Source organism: Amborella trichopoda, chromosome 5 (genome assembly GCF_054954075.1).
Source record: "Amborella trichopoda isolate Santa Cruz 75 chromosome 5, AtrichopodaSantaCruz75HAP2 v2.0, whole genome shotgun sequence".
NCBI lineage: Eukaryota > Viridiplantae > Streptophyta > Magnoliopsida > Amborellales > Amborellaceae > Amborella > Amborella trichopoda.
In genome coordinates, this window is record NC_142340.1 from 1079313 (window position 1) to 1098270 (window position 18958).

At 35.2% G+C, this 18958-nt stretch overlaps 1 protein-coding gene across 2 annotated transcripts; it reads left to right on the forward strand.

Annotated features, from left to right (window-relative positions):
• The first annotated feature begins 1704 nt into the window (after positions 1-1704).
• LOC18426629 (TOM1-like protein 9) lies at positions 1705-18676 on the forward strand. Of its 2 annotated transcripts, none has more exons than XM_011622254.3 (11): positions 1705-2099; positions 3751-3829; positions 4448-4546; positions 4661-4774; positions 11077-11234; positions 11735-11816; positions 12296-12381; positions 13067-13261; positions 14378-15009; positions 17131-17588; positions 18268-18676. In XM_011622254.3, the coding sequence occupies exons 1-10, from the start codon at positions 1999-2001 to the stop codon at positions 17580-17582; spliced, it is 1998 nt and encodes a 665-aa protein (XP_011620556.1). In that variant the 5' UTR covers positions 1705-1998; the 3' UTR covers positions 17583-17588; positions 18268-18676. The 2 variants fall into 2 exon arrangements, with proteins under 2 accessions (XP_011620556.1, XP_011620555.1); XM_011622253.3 differs by having other exon boundaries at positions 18362-18676.
• Positions 18677-18958: the final 282 nt, after the last annotated feature.

Sequence of the window (18958 nt, forward strand, 5' to 3'; positions counted from 1 at the left end):
CTTTTGAGCATTAGATCTTGATCTAACAATTTATAGTGTTTTATTTGTAATTTTTATTTTATAAATAATTTTGCGGTAAACTTTGGGCATGCATACATCTGATAGGGACACATGATAAAAATAATGAAAAATAAAAATATATTTCCTATGATGGCAAATTGCCAGAATACTCTTGCAATATTGAGGAACTTTTTTTTTTTTTTATAGGTCAACCCCAATAAGAAGATGGGAAGCCAAGATTTTTCCTCAAAATAATTGTACAAAAAAATTTAAAAGCAAACAATATTTGGTGTGACATAGTGAGATGAACAATCCTAGCCATCTATTCTGATCAAACAACTGAGAAGTTAAATCATATATAATTTATACGTAGGTGGGATCATATAGAAAGCTTTCTTTCTACTATACGTCACACTTTCACAAAAAAAGAAGCAAGAGATTAGATTTTAGGTAACATTAGATAATCTATAATATAAATTTAAAAACAATTATTGTTTCATGCAGGTTAGATCATATTTCTACAATATGCGGTCCAAAGATATAAAGCATCCATCTTAAAGATGGATGTAAATAGATGGTCTATCTAAAAACAATTGTAACTAATGGTCAAAATGTTTTCTTAATATAATAATTATTTATCGTTTTCAATTATTTATTATTTTTTATTTTTTTCATGTTCATAATCTCCATGTTAAATACTATATATTTTCTAAAAATTATACTCAAATTATATTTAAAAAATATATTTATTGCCAAGCCTTCATTTTTACATGTGCAGGCTTGGGCGCATGCTAACTGCATCCTTTTAAAAAATTGGATTTTGCAGAATTTAAAAATATTTAGAATACTTCATATTTTATACTCATATCCCATTTATTTGAGGGTCTTGAATTTTAGTTTTATTTTTTTATATATTAAAATTATTAATAAAAATATATATTATGTATATTAGAAAAGGGTTAAGGTTGTGGTGGTAGCACCCTATACTATAGTCACTACGTAGTGGTTTTCATTCCCACCATTAACACCACCCCACTAACACCTTCAAAAAGCTAATTCTTAACCTATTTGGAAAAATAGGTTGCGTCTGTTTTCCCACTGAATTACCCAAAGGAAAAAGTATCAAAGAATATATAAGAAAAGTATACATGAACAATTATGAAGAGATTATGTATATATCCAAGTCTATGATAATGAAAAGTTTGAAAAAGCTAATCGATTTATATAAAAAACAATAAAATTAGTCCAAATCCGATTTATATAAAAAATAATAAAATTAAAATACATGATACGTATCTAGAACCTCTTCTTGAAATATAAAATATTTAAGATATTATCAAATTTCTCTAAAATAACATCGTTGACATATTGACACGTACAAAGAATAAGAATACTGTATCCCCCTGATACACAGGAATCAACCGCTCATAACCTTTTTCCTAATTTTTAAGAAACCATGGGCTTTTTTTTTTTAGAAAAAAAGAAAGAAAAAGAAAAAGAAAAAAATGGGTGCGGTTTGTATAGAGCCGAGGCTCTAAACAATCAAAGTAGAACCCACCTGCAACTAGGAAGATGCGAGGCCGAGTCGAAGAAAGACTCGTCATTGAAGAGAATCGGACACGCGTCTTGTGCTCATTGGTCCAACGAAGCCTCGGGCCAGTATGAAATTCTCTCTCCATCTCTCTCTATCCTCATCTCTTTCTGCTCGTCGAAGCCATCGTCTCTCTCTCCAGAGTCTAACCTTTTTAACGTAATGAAATTTCTGGCTTTAGGGTTTGGATTCTGATTATTCAGGCGAATTTCCGGCACCGGAAAGGTTTTCCGGGATCTTTCCGGGGATCATCGAGCTGTTCTTTGGGGAATTTGACTGATCGCTGGTTACGAGGGGTTTTTAGGGCGATTGTGGGTACCAGTGCTTTTTTGCCTGAGATTTTGTGGTTCTACAGTTTCTTGGTGATCTTTTTGTGGAGAATTAGGGCTTAGAAGGATCGGTTAAAGATGGTGAATTCTCTTGTCGAGAGGGCGACCAGTGATATGCTGATAGGGCCGGATTGGGCCATGAACATAGAGATCTGTGATATTCTCAATCATGATCCTGGGTATGTCGATTTCCATATTCGGTTTGCTTTTTTTTTATTTTTGTGATTTTTTGGTCCTTAATTTCAACCCTTTTGTTTAATTTCTCGTGTGTTTGGTTTTATCTGTAATCGTTTTTATTGGGTTTAGAATTAAATGGTATTTTGTTGGTATTGCTATTTACTTGTTTGTTTGTTTCCTTTTTTCTAAGTTTATGAATTAGATGATCTAGTCTCTATGTGGAAAGTTCTAAAAGATCTATTTTTGATATTGATGGTTTATTTTTCCGGAGTTATGATGAATGATGTATTTTAGAGGAGTATTTAAACTCTAGGTTTTTTTGTTTTTTTTCCCTTTGTTATTTCGGGATTACGAGTTCAGAGTACTATCCCCTATTAAACTGAACCATACTTATTGATGGTTTCCCACCGATGTGCATGCCAAATAATTGAAAAAAAAAAAAAAAAAAAAAAAAACTGTACAAAAAAAAAGGTTTATAAAGCACGAAATTTGATGGAGTTTAGAATTAGAAAGACTAGAAGAGAAAAAAAAAAAGGAGGAAAAGTAATCATTGTTTGATTGCTTAACTCACTTAAGATCTAAGTAAATTTTTGTAAACATCCACATGACTAGACTATCTTCAGAGAGTTTCTTGACATATATATATATATATCTTTTTTTTTTCTTGTCTTTGTGCCAGTAGGAATTATAATACTTTGCCTAATCCATATTTTTCCTGGGAAAAGAAAGAAAAAGCACCCTTTTGGGGATTCTGGTGTATTCGTGTTTGTTTGAATACTGTGAAATCTGGTTCTTCCAGAGTTGTGATATACGGGGTTAGATTGCCAGCGAAGTCTCCTAGAAATGATAAGAATCAGCCTATTGCTGTATGCGTGTGTGAAATGATTAAATCTTGTGTTATCAGGTATCGTGTAATTAAAATTTTTGCTGGTCTAAGTTTGGAAATAGCCCAGGAATTCATATATGGGTGTGGTGGGTTGAAAGACTCGAAGCTTGGAGCTTGATTCACCTTTGCGTGCAATGGTAATGAGACTCAAAGCTGGGAACTCACTCACTGGCAAAAAGGTCCTGACTTGTCTTGCTTTTTGCTTGCAATTGATGCTCATCTCAGAACTCCGTGGACAAACAGATTCCAATTTTGAGTAATTGGGTATTAGAAGGCATTAATCTGAATTTCTACTCAGTAGTTAGTACTTTGTAGTTATACAGCCTTACTACCTTGTTGGTTGTATATTGGTGTAAATTCTGCAGTATTTTTTCAAAGGGAGTTCATTACTATTACTTTGGTTTGTAATTTGGGTTACTTTTGAAAAACTGTATATGTTTCATCGAGTTGATTGTCTCATATGTGAAAAATACCGTAAATGTGGTTAAATTCACAGGGCAGGTTTACCCAAAAGGTCTTTGTCTAGCTGATGTGAATAAATACTTGACATTTATCAGTATCCTATGGAAGGCAAATGGAAGATCCTATTGTTGTTCTAACATGGGTGGCATCTCTCTTCAGTTCCAATCAGCAAGAATACTTTCGATTGTGATGCATTGTGAACTCTGTTTTCTATCTACCCTTGTGGGGCTATAAAGGTGCTTATGCTGCTTAATGGGGCATTTGGTGCCTGTGTTTCCCTAATATTTTTGTGTTTTGCTCAACAGGCAAGCGAAAGATGTTGTCAGAGGAATCAAAAAGCGCATGGGAAGTAAAAATCCAAAGGTTCAACTGCTTGCTCTCACGGTATGTTGCTTGACTTTTTATATGGTGCTTTCATGGCTTTCTTTGCTTTTGTACACTACAGGTAGATCTCCTCTAATGCTCTTTTATGCCAAAATTTGTCTACTAGAGTTCCTTTGGAGCTTATAATATTTATGAGGTTCAAGTTTTTATTATGAAATCTAGCATTTCAAGCAGCAGTTAGGAATCACTGCTGGTTTTCTTCCCTGATTATTTAGGGAAATGCAGCCTAATTATAATTCCATCTAATATTCATAAATAAAAATTGAGTTAATATTATGAAAAAAAAAACTTCAATTCCAGCAATTGGAATTGATTGTTTTGATGGATCACTGAAATTCACTCTTAGAATTCAAAACAACTTAAAGCACGAGCATAGCGGTTGCCTCAACTCCTTTAGGTACCTTTAATTAATTGAAATCATATATGTTATTCATCGATTTAGGCTAGCTCTACCAAAATGATATTTGCTAGTCATAAAATTTTAACTACAAAATAATAATTGGAGTGTTTTGTTGTGTTATCTATGTTTATGTCTGATGTGATATCATGATGGTAATCAGTTCATTTCATCTCCCCTGAAATGTGCTTATAAGCAGTGACCTCTTTAATGCATTTCAGTTGTTGGAGACATTGATAAAGAATTGTGGAGACATTGTTCATATGCAAGTTGCAGAGAAAGACCTACTCCATGAGATGGTGAAGATAGTCAAGAAAAAGGTCACAAAATTGCTTGCCAGGCTATTAATGCTGATTTTATTTTGGCTCTAACATCTTCTTCACACTCCTCTTTCTTCATACAATGTTTTCTTTAATTTCTCTATTTCTTTGCAGCCTGATATGCATGTCAAGGAAAAGATATTGACCCTTATAGACACATGGCAAGAAGCTTTTGGCGGGCCAAGGGCTAGATATCCACAATACTATGCTGCATACCAGGAATTATTGGTAAGCTCGATATGTCTTCTACCTTAAAAGCATTTTGTTATAAAAAGTTTCATCAACAAGGTACTCACCTGGGGAATGGGATTGCGACTACCCTCTTTTTGTTTGCATTATGGGACAAATTCACCATTGTGAGATTTGTGGTTATTTCACACTCGCATTGATTCCACTATTAAATGGGTTATTTGTATTAAGCGAAGCATTTTATGTGACACGAACAGCATTATGTAGTATGAGCATCCTATAAAAACAGAGCAATATGCAGGGAAAGCTATTGGTAGTATGCTAATTCGTGTCTAATAGACTCATCACTAAAGAATGTACTTTATTGATGTTCATTTGTATGGAATTGTTTATGATCGCCATCATTATCATCATCATCATCATCATCAGAGCCTTATCCCAACTATTTGGGGTCGGCTACGCGAATCTTGTTCCGCCGTTTTGCTATATCAAGGTCCATACCCTCAGTCAGATTATAAGTCACCATATATTTTCTCACTGCTTTCATCTATGTCCTTTTGGGGCCTCCCTTACACTTGAACCAAATGCCCCCTCCTAACCAGTGTTGTATTAGGTCTACGTTGCACATGGCCCGCCTAAGTTTAATTTCCATCATTTTATCGCCTATTGGAGTCACTCCTAAGTTCCCTTGCTTTCATTTTGAATTATGTCCTTTCTTACTCATCCATCTCAACATCTTCATCTCAGTAACACTCATCATTTATATAGAAGTCATTTCTTATTAAAAATTTGATATCCGAGTCTATATTTTGCGAAAATGGAAAAAATTTATATAAGGTGTCAATCTTATACCATTAAAATATTGCGCACCTAAAAAACCCACTGGAAAATGTTGTTCTGGCGCTAAAAGATCCTCAAACCTAAAAAATTAGTCATCTTGACCTCGTGATGTATGGATGTGAAAAAAAAAGGTGATCAATCTTGACCCTCCATTTTCAAGATTTCCAAGTTTTCATAGAAATGCCTGTTGAGAGTTTCAAGCACCAGAACTATATCTTTTGGCACGATTTGAAGGGACGCCTGATTTTGATTGTTTGAGGTTGGTACCTTATACAAATCGCACCCTCTATATATGTATGTATGTGTATATCGATGTTATTAAGATTGTATTGGGGGTCGAAACAGTGGGGTACCAGTCCAATTGGGCTGGTCAGACTGGGCTGTTTCACAGGTTAGCCTGGCCAAAAAATAAAAATAAGAAATAAAAATATGAAAAATAAGGAAAAAACTTAAAAATAGAAACATCAGAAAAGTAAAAAATTACACTTCTCATTAGGCAATAACAATGAATTTGAAGGCCAAAAGTTATCAAGTCATGAACCATGAATTTATGATCATGAAAGTAAAAAAAGACCAGTTCATAAAAAGAAAGGAAGGTATCAGAAAGCAGTCCACAAGACCACAACACAGCTCCATTTGTCCATACCCAAGAATCCAGCAGGTAGATTGCTCGTTTTTTACATAATGTAACTGATTATATATGATATACAATACAGAAATGATAAACGAAATAAATCCAAGTCTCATATGTCATTGGCCATCTTCATCATCCTTCATCTTCATTTTCATCTCCTCTTTCCTCATTTTCATCTCCTCTTTCCTCATCATCATTGCATTCCTTTCTATTGACCTCCCCACCACCTACGAGAAAGAAAGATCATATATTAATATTACTAAGTTATAGAATTATAAAATACAATCTTATTAGTCACTAATGAATCATATGCCATGGGAGCCTAGGAGTTCTACTTATTAATGTAGACTTTCGAAACCAAATAACGTGCATAAACCTTGAAACATAAAGTATAAAACTTGTAAGAGTGATCATGTTCCATTAAAAAAAGAAAATGTCAAAAAGAAAGTAAGTATAAAACTTAAAGCTTTTGGCGGTTCCATTGCCATTCAGTTATACAATTGCTCTTCAAGTTCAATGCCTTCAAGTGTGTTCCAACCTATTTTGCTTTTCCTTGTGGATGCATTGGAAAATGCTCGAGTTCCTCTCGCATCCACTTGCATTGCTAGTTTGGGTGAAGATACAAATAGTGAGTCTTTGAAGGTTAGGAGAATCCCCACCCATTTGCCATCATCATTCAGTTGAAACTGGTAATTGAATACAAGAGATGATCTGAAAAAACAACATTAGAGTGGGACATTATAGTTTTAAATTGTATTGCACTTTAAGAGGGAAAAGAATAAATTAATAAATTGAATTAATTGGAAAGATTTCTTCATGCATGTTAACTGCCTTCAGTCGCTCAGAATCTCATTGGCCCTTCTCATATGAGATCATCTCCTTCCCAATCTTGACTTGCATATTTCTGTCAAGGTATAACATTTCTATCATGGTATACCCTTCGAAACCTAAAGATGATTTGAGGCTCTATTGAAGAAGAAATTTAGTTTGAGCAAATAAATGGGCTATGCGGCTGCCTCATCTCTATATATTTTTTTCAAGTACTGCTTATATTGGGACTTATTGGGCTTTAAAGTTGTAACTATCACCTCCTTGGCCCTATCCATTACCTCATTGATATACCCCAGGACATGCCTAGAATTGCTATCAACGATCCTCAATACCTTCACTAAGGGCTTTGTAACTCAAATTATATTGGCAATCGAGGTAAAAAACCATGTTTCTCCCACGAATCTTCAGCCCGTGAAGAATCCTGCTGTGCGCCTGATATAACCATGGATCTCAAGGCATCCTTAGTCTGCAAAATTCTCTATAATTTATGGAAATTAGTGGTCATTCTTGTTATTGCTGGCCTTACTAACTCCCTCCCATATGAATGTTTTCCTCATACAATTGAGTACATACGAATGGTTGTAGATAAATTTTTGATATCATTTGCCTTTCTACAACCGATTTGACATGTGACATCTGCTTTATATCCTCAAGTCCTCATCAAATCAATATATTATACCGCACAAGAAGTCCAAAATATTGTGGTATCATGCCTTTGCTGCTATTGTTCCCAATAGAGTAATTGGCTGCATTGTCAATAATAAATTAGACCACATGATATGGCCCCACTTGAACAATTCCCTTTTTTTTTTGTACAAAGTTATGTAGGAATGAATCTTGAGACGCAGTGCTATGAAAACCCAGCTGCTACCGTCTTAACCCAAGCCCGATTCCTTTCTTGAACAATTTCCTTAAACAAACCAAATAATTTCTTTCCAGTCTTAGTAATATTGGAGGCATCCACTGACCTCAAGAAAATTGTCCCTTTGCTACAATTTCCTAACAAATTAATCAACTACGTTTCTCTCCCATATATCCATCCATCCATCAGCCTTGATGAAGCATCTGTGGCTAGCCCATTTCTTCATATATGCATCTGTGTATTCCTTAACCTCTTCCACATTCTTATTTAATAACCAACTTGTGGCATCGTGGTAGCAAGGGCCGTTATACCCTGCGCCTGTGGATGTCATTGCGTCCAACATTGGCTGAAAATAGAAGCTTAGGGCATTAAAGGGACAATAGGGTCATATATGCACAGGCCTGCTCACATGAGTGCCCTTTCTGTTGCCTTCTTCCAAGCCAACACACTTTTGATGGTTGACTGGGTACCTAGTGTTGTCCTATGTGGGAAATAATCTCCTATCCCACTTTGCCTCCTAGTCCTAGGCTTGTTAGTTGCACTACTAGCAGGCTCTTTCCCTACTGTCAATCTCCTAGACTGGGGCTCCTCTCCTTCCTCCATGTCTATAGTCTCCATTGGGCTAGGCTAAGGATTACCTAGTTCATCGATAATTACTTGTCTTCTTTGCTTCTCTGTCTCATAACTTTCTATGTTTTTTTGCATCTCGTAGTTGCTTGTAACCCAAATGCTCCTTAATCCTGTGTTGCCCCTTCCCTTTATTTTTTTACCTATAGTAACTTCGTAATTTTCAAACTTGTGTCCACTCTGTACCTTATTGACATGCCCCCATGCCAGGTCTTGTCTTGCTTTATTTTGACTCAATTGAAGACCTTTGGGGTTCCTAATTCAACCACCTAAGTTCCATACTCAAACCACTAATCTGCACAAACCACCAATCTTAATCCTAAAGACCCAAACTACCACTGACACGCTTCACAAGAATCACATGGTCATAGCCCTACATCAAAAGAAGGCACACAAACACAAACCCATTGGAAATTGCATAGGGCAAACTTTCAATTTGACTCTAAGTCTAAAAAGAGAACCCTATATTTTACAAAACCCTACACAAGTACAGAATGGGAAATATATCATTAAAAAAAACCCATGCTTTTCTTTAAAAATATTGAATGGAGAATTAATATGATCTATGAAGTATTTGAAGTTTTGAATAATTGAACAAAAGGAAAAAAATCTTATTTCATATCAATATCAATATATCAATATATCAATATCAATATAAACAAAGCTGAAAATACAAAAAGAAAAAAAAACGAACTCTTAAATACGAATAGTTCCAAGGTGCTTTTCTTAAAAAAAAAAAAAAAAAAAAAAAAAACAGTTCCACTGTTCACTATGTTCATTATATGCATAGATAATTAAATAACCAAAAAATAGATAAAAAATCAAATATTCTTATAAAGAAGTTGCACAAAGTTTTAACTAGGGAACAATCTCCATATATGAACGCTCTCCATATTTCTGTTGAAGTATTAAAGAACCAAAAAATAAAATAAGCAGGTAATTGAAACAAACATGTACATATAAAAAATGCGCAAAATTTTCAAAAAAGAAAATACATATATCATTTAACAATTAAATCTAGAAAAACCCTAGAATGAATGCAAGAAACAACCGATTGCAATGGTTTTAAAAAAAAAAAAAAAAAAGAGCTTTTTTAATTTGATAATTTTTTTAAAATCTAAAAGAAAGAAATCAAAGAATAAATCATATGGACTTACTTCGAGGTTGGAAACTTTGGATTTAGTGCCTGGATTAATCTCAGAAAGTCACTGGAAGATCACTCAAAATTAGGGTTTTTCAGTTATAAAGAGTGAGAAAGAGCAAAAATCGCCATAATTGCTTTCTCTCTCTCTCTCTCTCTATATATATATATATCTCCAAAAAGTTGTTTTAAACCCCAAACTCACGCAAATGGCGGTATTTACTGTAATGCCTGCCCCTCATCAATTTGTAAGGGACAAAAATGGTCTAGATTGTGGAGACACGAGGAAATTTTGCAGATTTTGTTGTTCGCATCAGGAGCAGCCGATTCGATTTGGAGCAGTTGAATCAGCCTGTCTAGGCATCAAACTGGATAATCTCTGGTTTGATGTTGATTCAATGGACATACCGGTTCATGGGGCTTGGACAAATCAAAGGGGGCACAAGTTTGGCAGTTCTTAGTCTGGCCTAGTCTTAGTGACCTTGATATAAGCTCACCAAAGTGAGATGGCAGTGTTGTGTGTCAATTTTTTTATGAAAATAGTAGGAGCCCGATATTTACTCAAAAAAAAAGAAAAAAAAAAAAGTAGGAGCCCGATGGACCCAAAACTTTGTAAACATGTAGGCCTCATCTAAGCCTTACAAATAAAAATATAAATATGGATACGCCAAAAATTTAGGCCAAAACTTGTCCTCCATTTTCAGTGAACATAGGCTGTCCATATCGCCTACTGTCGTTCAATATGGGCCGTCCATTCTATACTGTTTCATAGGCCTGTTAGCTCGTAGAATCTTTATCCTGTGTATGTGTGTGAGCTTACACACATGCCTGCATGTCTATTTATTTAATTATATTGGTTTGAGATGTCCAGATTAATTTACCCTTGAAAAACGAGAAAGTGGTTGGCTGGAGCATTTCCCCATATCATGACCAATGTTCTGTTTTTATTTATTTCCTGGCATAATATGTTCTTAACAAAGAAATGGTAAATGATTTATGGCTCGAGAATTTTTATTGTGTGAAGATATTCTCAAACACTTGATGAACGCTCATAAATCGTTCCACATGCTGTCTAAACATATTTGTAAGTTGAGACTGATTCCGTTCATATGGGCTTCATAAATGTGAAAAGATCTACTTCTAATCTGTTTTTTTGCTGTATCTGTTTATGCATGTTGATTAGTCACATATCTTTGTTGTTATGAATTATTCCAGTGTGATTTCTTATTGAAGTTCTTATAGTGCACTTTTTTTATTTTAAATTCTTATGATGTAAATTATTTTTTGTTAAGGCATTCTTTACCTACCTTTGGGGTAATTCCAATGCAGTTTCTTAAAATTGAACTCTGATGTTGTATTTCTTTTTTATTGAAATTCTATGGTGTAATTTTTTTTTCTTTCAACAGCGTGCTGGAGCAGCGTTTCCTCAACGAACTGAGCGCACTGCCCCAATATTTACGCCGCCTCAGACACAACCTCTCACAAACTACCCTCAATCAAGCAGTCCAGATTACAGACGGGATGTACCTGAACCGTCTGTGGCTTCAGATCTTCCAACTTTGAGGTGTGATGATGTCACATATATTTTCTTCGGTACATGGTTGAATCTGGAGTGCATTCCAAAAAAAATCCTTTTTGTAGGCTGCAAGAAATGTAGTATATTACTTGATTGTATATGATTGCCTTTCTTCCTGTTTCTAACTTTCCGTTTCAGTGGGGATAACTCTTGACTTTGTTTTATTTTGGAGAATTTTTTTGGACTTCAATCATCATCCTGGAATAATGCTAGTTGTATTTGCTTATGTGCCTCTAGTTAATTTTGGTGCTTAGATACATCAACGAAAAGGTGTGGCTGGTGATCTGCGTGCCTTACCATACTTCAACTAAATGCTTTTTAGCATTTCATAAAGAACATAACGGTTTATTCATGAGCTCAAATAGTTTATACATGCTATATGAAATACTATTTTCCTGTTTATGTGAAAGCTTGGATTCTTCTAGCTGTAGAAACACTGCATTTACTTGTGCCTATCCAGTTTGCTGAAGTAATATACATTTTTTCAGTTTGACGGAGATTCAAAATGCCCGTGATATAATGGATGTCCTCGCTGAGATGCTAAATGCTTTAGATCCAGGCAACAAGGAGGTAAACTTCCTTTTTATGATAATAAGAGACTACTTTAGGGCAACTCCCTTTAAAACTCTAAATATGCAGAGAAGATGATATTGCAAACTAACGGGCAGAGAAGATAAAATTACAAACTACCTTCGGAAATCATGCAGGGGAAGTACCATGTAGGCTGATTAATTATCGAAAAGATGCAAATAAACCATTGGGGTTATTATTGTCCAATGAAATGGATACTGAAAAGAGTGTGATCCACCATAACATAATATGGACCGAATGGTGGGTTGCATTGATCAATTCACCGGATGGTGATGAACTCGATGGATCATGGAAAACTATAGTCCATTTGATAATATACTTTCTGAAACATGAGTTTAAGGATATTTACATGTGCCTCTGGCTGTTCACATTTTGTAAATATTTTGTTTCGATTGGTTCATTGAGTCCATACCAGTTGTATCTTGTGAGTGTTTGATTGTCAAATTTCTTACTTTCAGGGGCTGAAACAGGAGGTGATTGTAGACCTTGTCGAACAATGTCGTTCTTACAAGCTAAGGGTGCTACAGCTTGTGAACACCACTTCGTAAGACTTTTACCACTTCATTTCCCGGCTTCATTTTTATTTTTAGGAAAACTTTCCACTTCTGTTGAGAGTGATTAATTTTCAAGTCTATTGCACTTATTAGAAAGTTATTCAAATTCTTCAGGAATGTTAATTTCGCTAGTCCATTGTAATATTAAGACAATATTTTACGAAATCTAGTTAGTAGTGGATTTGCAAGTCAGGTACAATTATGAGTAGAACTTTTGACTTTTGTTGGGGATGATACTTTTTATAAGCCATTAGAATTGTTAGAAAAGCACTTCAACTTCCATTAAGCACGATTACACATTGCCACAGTTATTGCTGTAGAACCTCAAAATCATATTGTCGAATACTTACTGAAAAAGGGAAAGTATATTATGATTCAATGCAGTGTAGATATTGTATAGTAAAGAGGCACACAATGTCTGCTCCTGATGATAGATACTTTGGAAATTTAACTCCGTTGGGGCTTATTAAGAGATGTTCACCTTATAACAGTTTATATCGCATTTCTTCATCAATATGAGACAGTGAGATTTTGGTATACTATACTCCATTGAAGTTTAGTATACTTTTCTGAAAGAAAACCATGTTTTTTCTGTTTCTATTTTTTAACTTGTTACTGTTCCTTTATTTAAGTTCGCAGTGTGGGAATTTAATGCCTTTTTTAAATGTTTCATAGAGATGAGGAGCTGCTATGTCAAGGTCTGGCATTGAATGATGACTTGCAGCGCCTACTGAATAAGCATGATGCCATCGCTTCAGGAACTGCTCCTCGTCAAGAGAAACCAAAGTCTCCTGCTCCTGCTTCTGCTCCTAAGGCACTCCTAGATGTTGATGATCCTTCTACTTCAAATGGAGTCCAGGATGGGCGTAGGTAATTCATGTTTCCTCAAGCAACTCCCGAGTTAACCTGATAGAAACTATATTATTACCCAATGGACTATGGAAAACCATAGTCCTTTGGGCCATCACCATCCTTTGAGATTTGAATGATGATGGAGAGAGAGTGGGACCCATGAGCAATAGGATATGATCCCAATGGTGCGTACTTTTGCCTTTATGTAAAAGGAAAAAGTTTATTGAAGTTAGCAACCATGAATTATTGAAGTAAGGCGGACCTCAAAAATCATGTAGAAAAGAGTATGGCAAAGTTGGAAAACCTTCCAAGTGATCGTCTTGGCTTTGAAATGTATGGATATAGTGCATCTTACAATAAATTATCTGGACTCTATTTTCAAGATTTTCAAGTGTTTATGGATCTGCTCGATCTGCACCAGTGTTCGAAAAGTTGGCCAAGTTGTCTCGACTCGGCTGAGTTACTCGCGCTGGGGCTCTTGCCAAGCCCAAGTTGTCCCAAGTTGGAGTTCCAACTCAGGGATCTTAAAAAAAAAAGTTAAAAAATTTATAAAAGAATCCAAAAAGATAAGAGATATTTTTGTAACATGTTTATTTGTGTTTTCTATCATTTTGGCAAAGATTGGAAAGTATTTTCCCATCTTTTTTGGAAAATTTTGAAAATATCCCCAGTCACAAACTCATTTTTTTAAATCTATTTTTCGCTACTTTTTTAATCACAATTAGTTGTGTTTTGTTAAATTTTATTTTGAATATATCTTTCCTATTTTTTTGGGATTTTTGTATTTTTTATTTATTTATAATAGTTTTTAACTGCTACAGTACTCAGTTGGGACATGGGCCGAGTAGTCGGCCCATGTTGACTTTTCGAGCATTGATCTTCACCATATTAAGAATTTGAAATTTCATAATCAGGGTTGGACATGGATTTTCAAGCCATCGTAACGTTTCCACCACCAAAGTTATGTTTTCTAACAAAATTTATATGTGGTCCTTGCTTGTATAGTATCCTTGCCATTCTGTAAAACTATGGGGAACTTGAGTTACGAAGTGTGTGTGTGTGTGTGAGAGAGAGAGAGAGAGAGAGAGAGAGAGAGAGAGACAGAAACTGATATTCTTATCTGCTCTCATGCAGGTCCTCTTCAAGTATGAATGCAGGGAGTCAGCTGCCCCTTCAGCAATTACTACTTCCCCCTCCATCAGCACCACAGGCTACCGCCCCTCCTGCAAGAGTTGATCTGAACATGGACCTTCTAAGTGGTGAAAACTACAATTCCCCCACCACCACCCAAAATCCTCTGCCATCATCAGCACTGGTTCCAATTAATGAAACCTTTACAGGCCCCTCAACACCTGTTGCTTCCTCTTCTCAGCAGCAACTTGTTCTAGCTCTTTCAGATCCGTATTCCCAGAACTCAATGCCCTCTATTCCTAATGCTTTCAATGACCAGTCTGTTTTTCAAGCACCGCAAGAAGCTTTTCCTTCGACCCCTCAGTTTCAACAACAATCCCAGCCCGAACCTCAACCGCTACTTTACCCAAATGGAAATGGCCCCATAAGCCAACAAGCCCAGCCTCAACCGCTACTTTATCCCAATGGAAGTGGTCCAATAACTCAACAAGCCCAGCCCCAACCACTACTTTATCCAAATGGAAGTGGTCAGGTAACCATGGTACCCCAGTATGAGCAGGTCGGTTATGCGCAAGGTGCAGTTATGAATCACACCAATCCTGCTTGGAATGCGCAGCCGCAGGCTCATGTCTATGGTAATCTCTCTCTCTCCTCACCCCCGCCCCCCCCTCCCCCCATAAACACCCACACCCCTGAATCTTGTCTTCTTGGGATTTTTGTTGTGAGATAATTTGTTAGGAAGTTTCAAAATTTCAATAAACCCTGTGAAAATCTTGGAAAAGAACATATATATATATATATATATATATATATATATATATATATATATATGGAAAAAGTTTATATAAGGTTGTCACCTTACAAAGAAGTAAGGTGCACCTCAAAAATCCAGTACAAAAGAGTATTTTGAAGTTGGAAAACCTTCCAATTGATCATCTCGACATCGAGATGTTTCGATATAATGAAATGAAAGAATTTCAGGCACATCTTGTAACAATTATTTGGATCGTTTTTTTTCAAGATTTTCAAGTGTCTATAAATATGCGTGATGCACACCATTTTTTGAAATGTTAAATTTCATAATTAGGGTTCCGAAAGAGTATTATGAAGTTGGAAAACTTTCCAATTGATCATTTTCAGTAGCATCTTGTAACAATTATTTGGATCGTTTATTTTCAAGATTTTCAAGTGTCTATGAATCTGCTTGATGTGCACTATTTTTTAAGTTTTACAAGGTTTAAATTTTCAATCTTGTTTTTCTTATATATATATATATATATATATATATATATATATATATATATATATATATATATATATATATATATATATATAAGAAGCATGTACAGAACTCTTATAGGTGAAGTTCTATAGTGCTTCACCTATACCTCATCACCGTCCAAAGTTCATCACATGGTCACAGTTGTCCAGTAGTATTTAAATTTTTATAATTATTGTATTAATCAAATTTATCTAAAATTCGGGGCCTATACACATATGACCAAGTCATACCAAAATAAAATATTAAAAAAATATTACGCATAAAATAAAATGACAAATTACCCCTGAAACTTTATAGGGGTATTTTGCATAATTTTTATCATTCAAATTATTTATTTTATATTTTATTCATGTGCATCTCACTAAAGTGCACACACCTACAAAATTTCAGATTATTATGATATGAAAAAAACGATTAAAATTCAAACACTATCAGATATTTGTGACCGTGTGATAAACTCTGAACGGTGATAAAACCGTAGGTGAAGTACGGTAGAACTTCACCTATAGGCGTTTTGTAGTGTTTTTCATATATATATATATATATATATTCATATGTATGTATATAGGGTAAGGGTTGTAATTGATTATGGAGAAATGACCTGTACGCTGGTTAGCTTTTTACAGAATGAGAAACATATTATTATTGCCTTGAAGATAGGTACCTTTGGAAATTAGGAGCACACTTTTTGGAGTTAAGACTATCTTGAAAAGGGGGCCTTAAGTTAGATAGTCAACTGTCTTGTCTTTCATGGTTGGAATAATTTTTTGGGCATGCATGGTCAAATTCTACAGCATTAGCCGGGCTCCAAAACACCATTAATTTGTTGGACTGTGGCTCCAGATTTAACTACAACTCTGGTCTGTCCGTCCTATTCGATGATAAGACCTACAGTTTTAAGAGCTTTTTTGTTTCTTTTTTCTAAGGTGATTCAAAGATCTATTAAAAAAAATAGGAAAAGTGTAAAAAATCCTCTTAAAACGGTTTTGGAGGTGCCGTCACGGCTGTAGTAGTTGCCATGATCCGTTGGAGGGCTTTCCTTGTGGTAAGCAGAATTAATCTTTCTTTAATAGGGTTACCTTGAATTGGACAAGATTTGTTGTACTGGTTCTCATAAATTTCAGCAACCCTCTTTATTCTCTTAATCTCTTTCATGAAAGTGAAATACCTTGCAGGAATCTGATCATTCTAAATTTTTTGACTACCTTGTAAATGGGACCTCACGTATGATAAGATATTAAACTGTTTTGCTTTTCGCATTAACAGAGTATCCTCCGTTCGTGGGGAAACCTTGAATTCGACAAGATTTGGGGTGTGCATAATAGAATGGGTGTTCATATATATTTATGTTTCAATGACCCTCTCTTTTATCGTTCTTAAAAAATGAAGAAAATAGCAATTTAAATATTTCATGAAAAGTGAATTCACAAATCTTATTATATCTAATATGTATATATATATTTGTTTTTCACAGGATTAAGTCAACAAAGTCCCGGGGGCCTGCCACCACCACCATGGGAGGTTCAGCCAACGCAAAATAACCAACCGACCGGTTTCCCAAACAACCAACAGACTGGCTTCCCAAACAATCAACCAACTGGTTTCCCAAACAGCCAACAGACCGGTTTCCCAAACAATCAACCAACTGGTTTCCCATATGGCCAGAGATTCGAGGCCCAATTCCTTGAACAAGGAAGACCGGCTTACTCTTTTATTACCCCTCAAGAGCTAACTCAAAGAACATATGGTCTCTCTCTTCAAGATGAAAGGTACAATATGAGCCCCTACCAGATGAGCACCTCTTCTTACTTGAACCAGCAGCCTATGAATAAACCAGCCAAGCCTGAAGATAAGCTATTCGGGGACCTGGTTGACTTTGCCAAATCAAAGCCTAAAGCCACACCTAGCAAAGTTGGAAGTTTGTAAATCATTGTGAGTGGGTTTTCTCTTTGTTTCTTCACTTTTTGTCTCTCTTTTTTCTTTTGAATTATTTTATTTTATTTTGTTCAAAATGGGTTTCTTTTGGTCCTCATATTTATATGTTTTAATCATTGAAACCATCATGTAGATTGAGCGGTTTCGCTTTTGGTGTTCGTGGTTTTAGGTTTTCTTTGTGCTGGTTTTGGGCCCTAGCCTTGTCCACGCTTACCTAATTTTTTTTTTCAAGGGGAAAAAAGAAGAAGAAAATCATGTATAGTCTTCTCTTACATGATATTATTATGATTGTTTTGATTTTTTGTATAGGAAAATAAATGAGTATTGAGGAAAATGGGAAACAAAAAAGAACCAATGTTGTGCATTGTCCCTCCTTTTTCCACCCCTCCAGTGTTTAAAAATTAAAATAAAGCCCCTGCTCGGCTGGGTCGAACTCAGGCAGTTCCTGAGTTGGCCAGGGCAATAGTTTTCACAGAAATTCTCGGGAAGTTAATGATCCGGGGATTGTCTATTCGGAACCCTCCACCTTTACATGCATTGCTACCAATTGACTTGATACCAGGGGGAAAACATAATAAGTATTTTTTCATAGAAAAGAAAATTAGTATATATCAGTATTAATTTCCATCAAGTATCCTGCTGAAGTGTTTCACTTTTTAATTTTTGTGAATTGAAGGACGGGTGACTCAAATTGGATTTTAGACCTATTGGTTCTGTATTTAAGTCCAAACCAGTTGGACTTTTTAAGTACAATGCTTGTGGTTTGACAGGGATGGACATGCGCAACCCACCTGTGAGAGATAGAGAGAGAGAGAGAGAGAGAGAGAGAGAGAGAGAGAGAGTCAATGAGTGTGTGTGCATATTGTATTGTAAAATGTAATATTGGCCACAATTATAAAGATTGGACCGGACTGTTGATCTGATTGGTTTGATTGCCAACTAGTACTTTGGCTAGTTTGGTTCAAGGTGGAAATTGGGTTTAGTGAAAAAGTTGTCAAAACTAGTTTTTAACTAGTTTGGGCCAATTCAGACCGGTCAGGTTTTAACCGTATTGATTAGCTAAATGATGATTGGCAATTTTAATATATTTTAAGTTTTAAATTATGATTTTTATTTTAAAAAAACTTTATTTCTAAAAGGATTGTTTAGAGACTATTTATCTTTTGTACATGGAAGTTACAATTATACTCACTTATTAGATGTCATATTGGATAGGTTTGGGTGAGTCATGAAGTTTGAGATTTTTTTTTTGGAACTGTCCACCCATTTTGAAATTGAAGGTACAAGAATGATTGTGACTTTCATGATCAAAAGGTAAATGATCTCTTTGTATACAAATCCAACTCTAAATTGCAGTTCAATTGGAT

Excerpts from the sequence above, each read along its gene's own strand:
- LOC18426629 (XM_011622254.3), top strand. The coding sequence starts at position 1,999 with ATGGTGAATTCTCTTGTCGAGAGGGCGACCAGTGATATGCTGATAGGG. Across the intron at positions 4,775-11,076 it reads CTGCATACCAGGAATTATTG|CGTGCTGGAGCAGCGTTTCC; the intron begins GTAAGCTCGATA and ends TTCTTTCAACAG. Across the intron at positions 11,817-12,295 it reads TAGATCCAGGCAACAAGGAG|GGGCTGAAACAGGAGGTGAT; the intron begins GTAAACTTCCTT and ends TCTTACTTTCAG.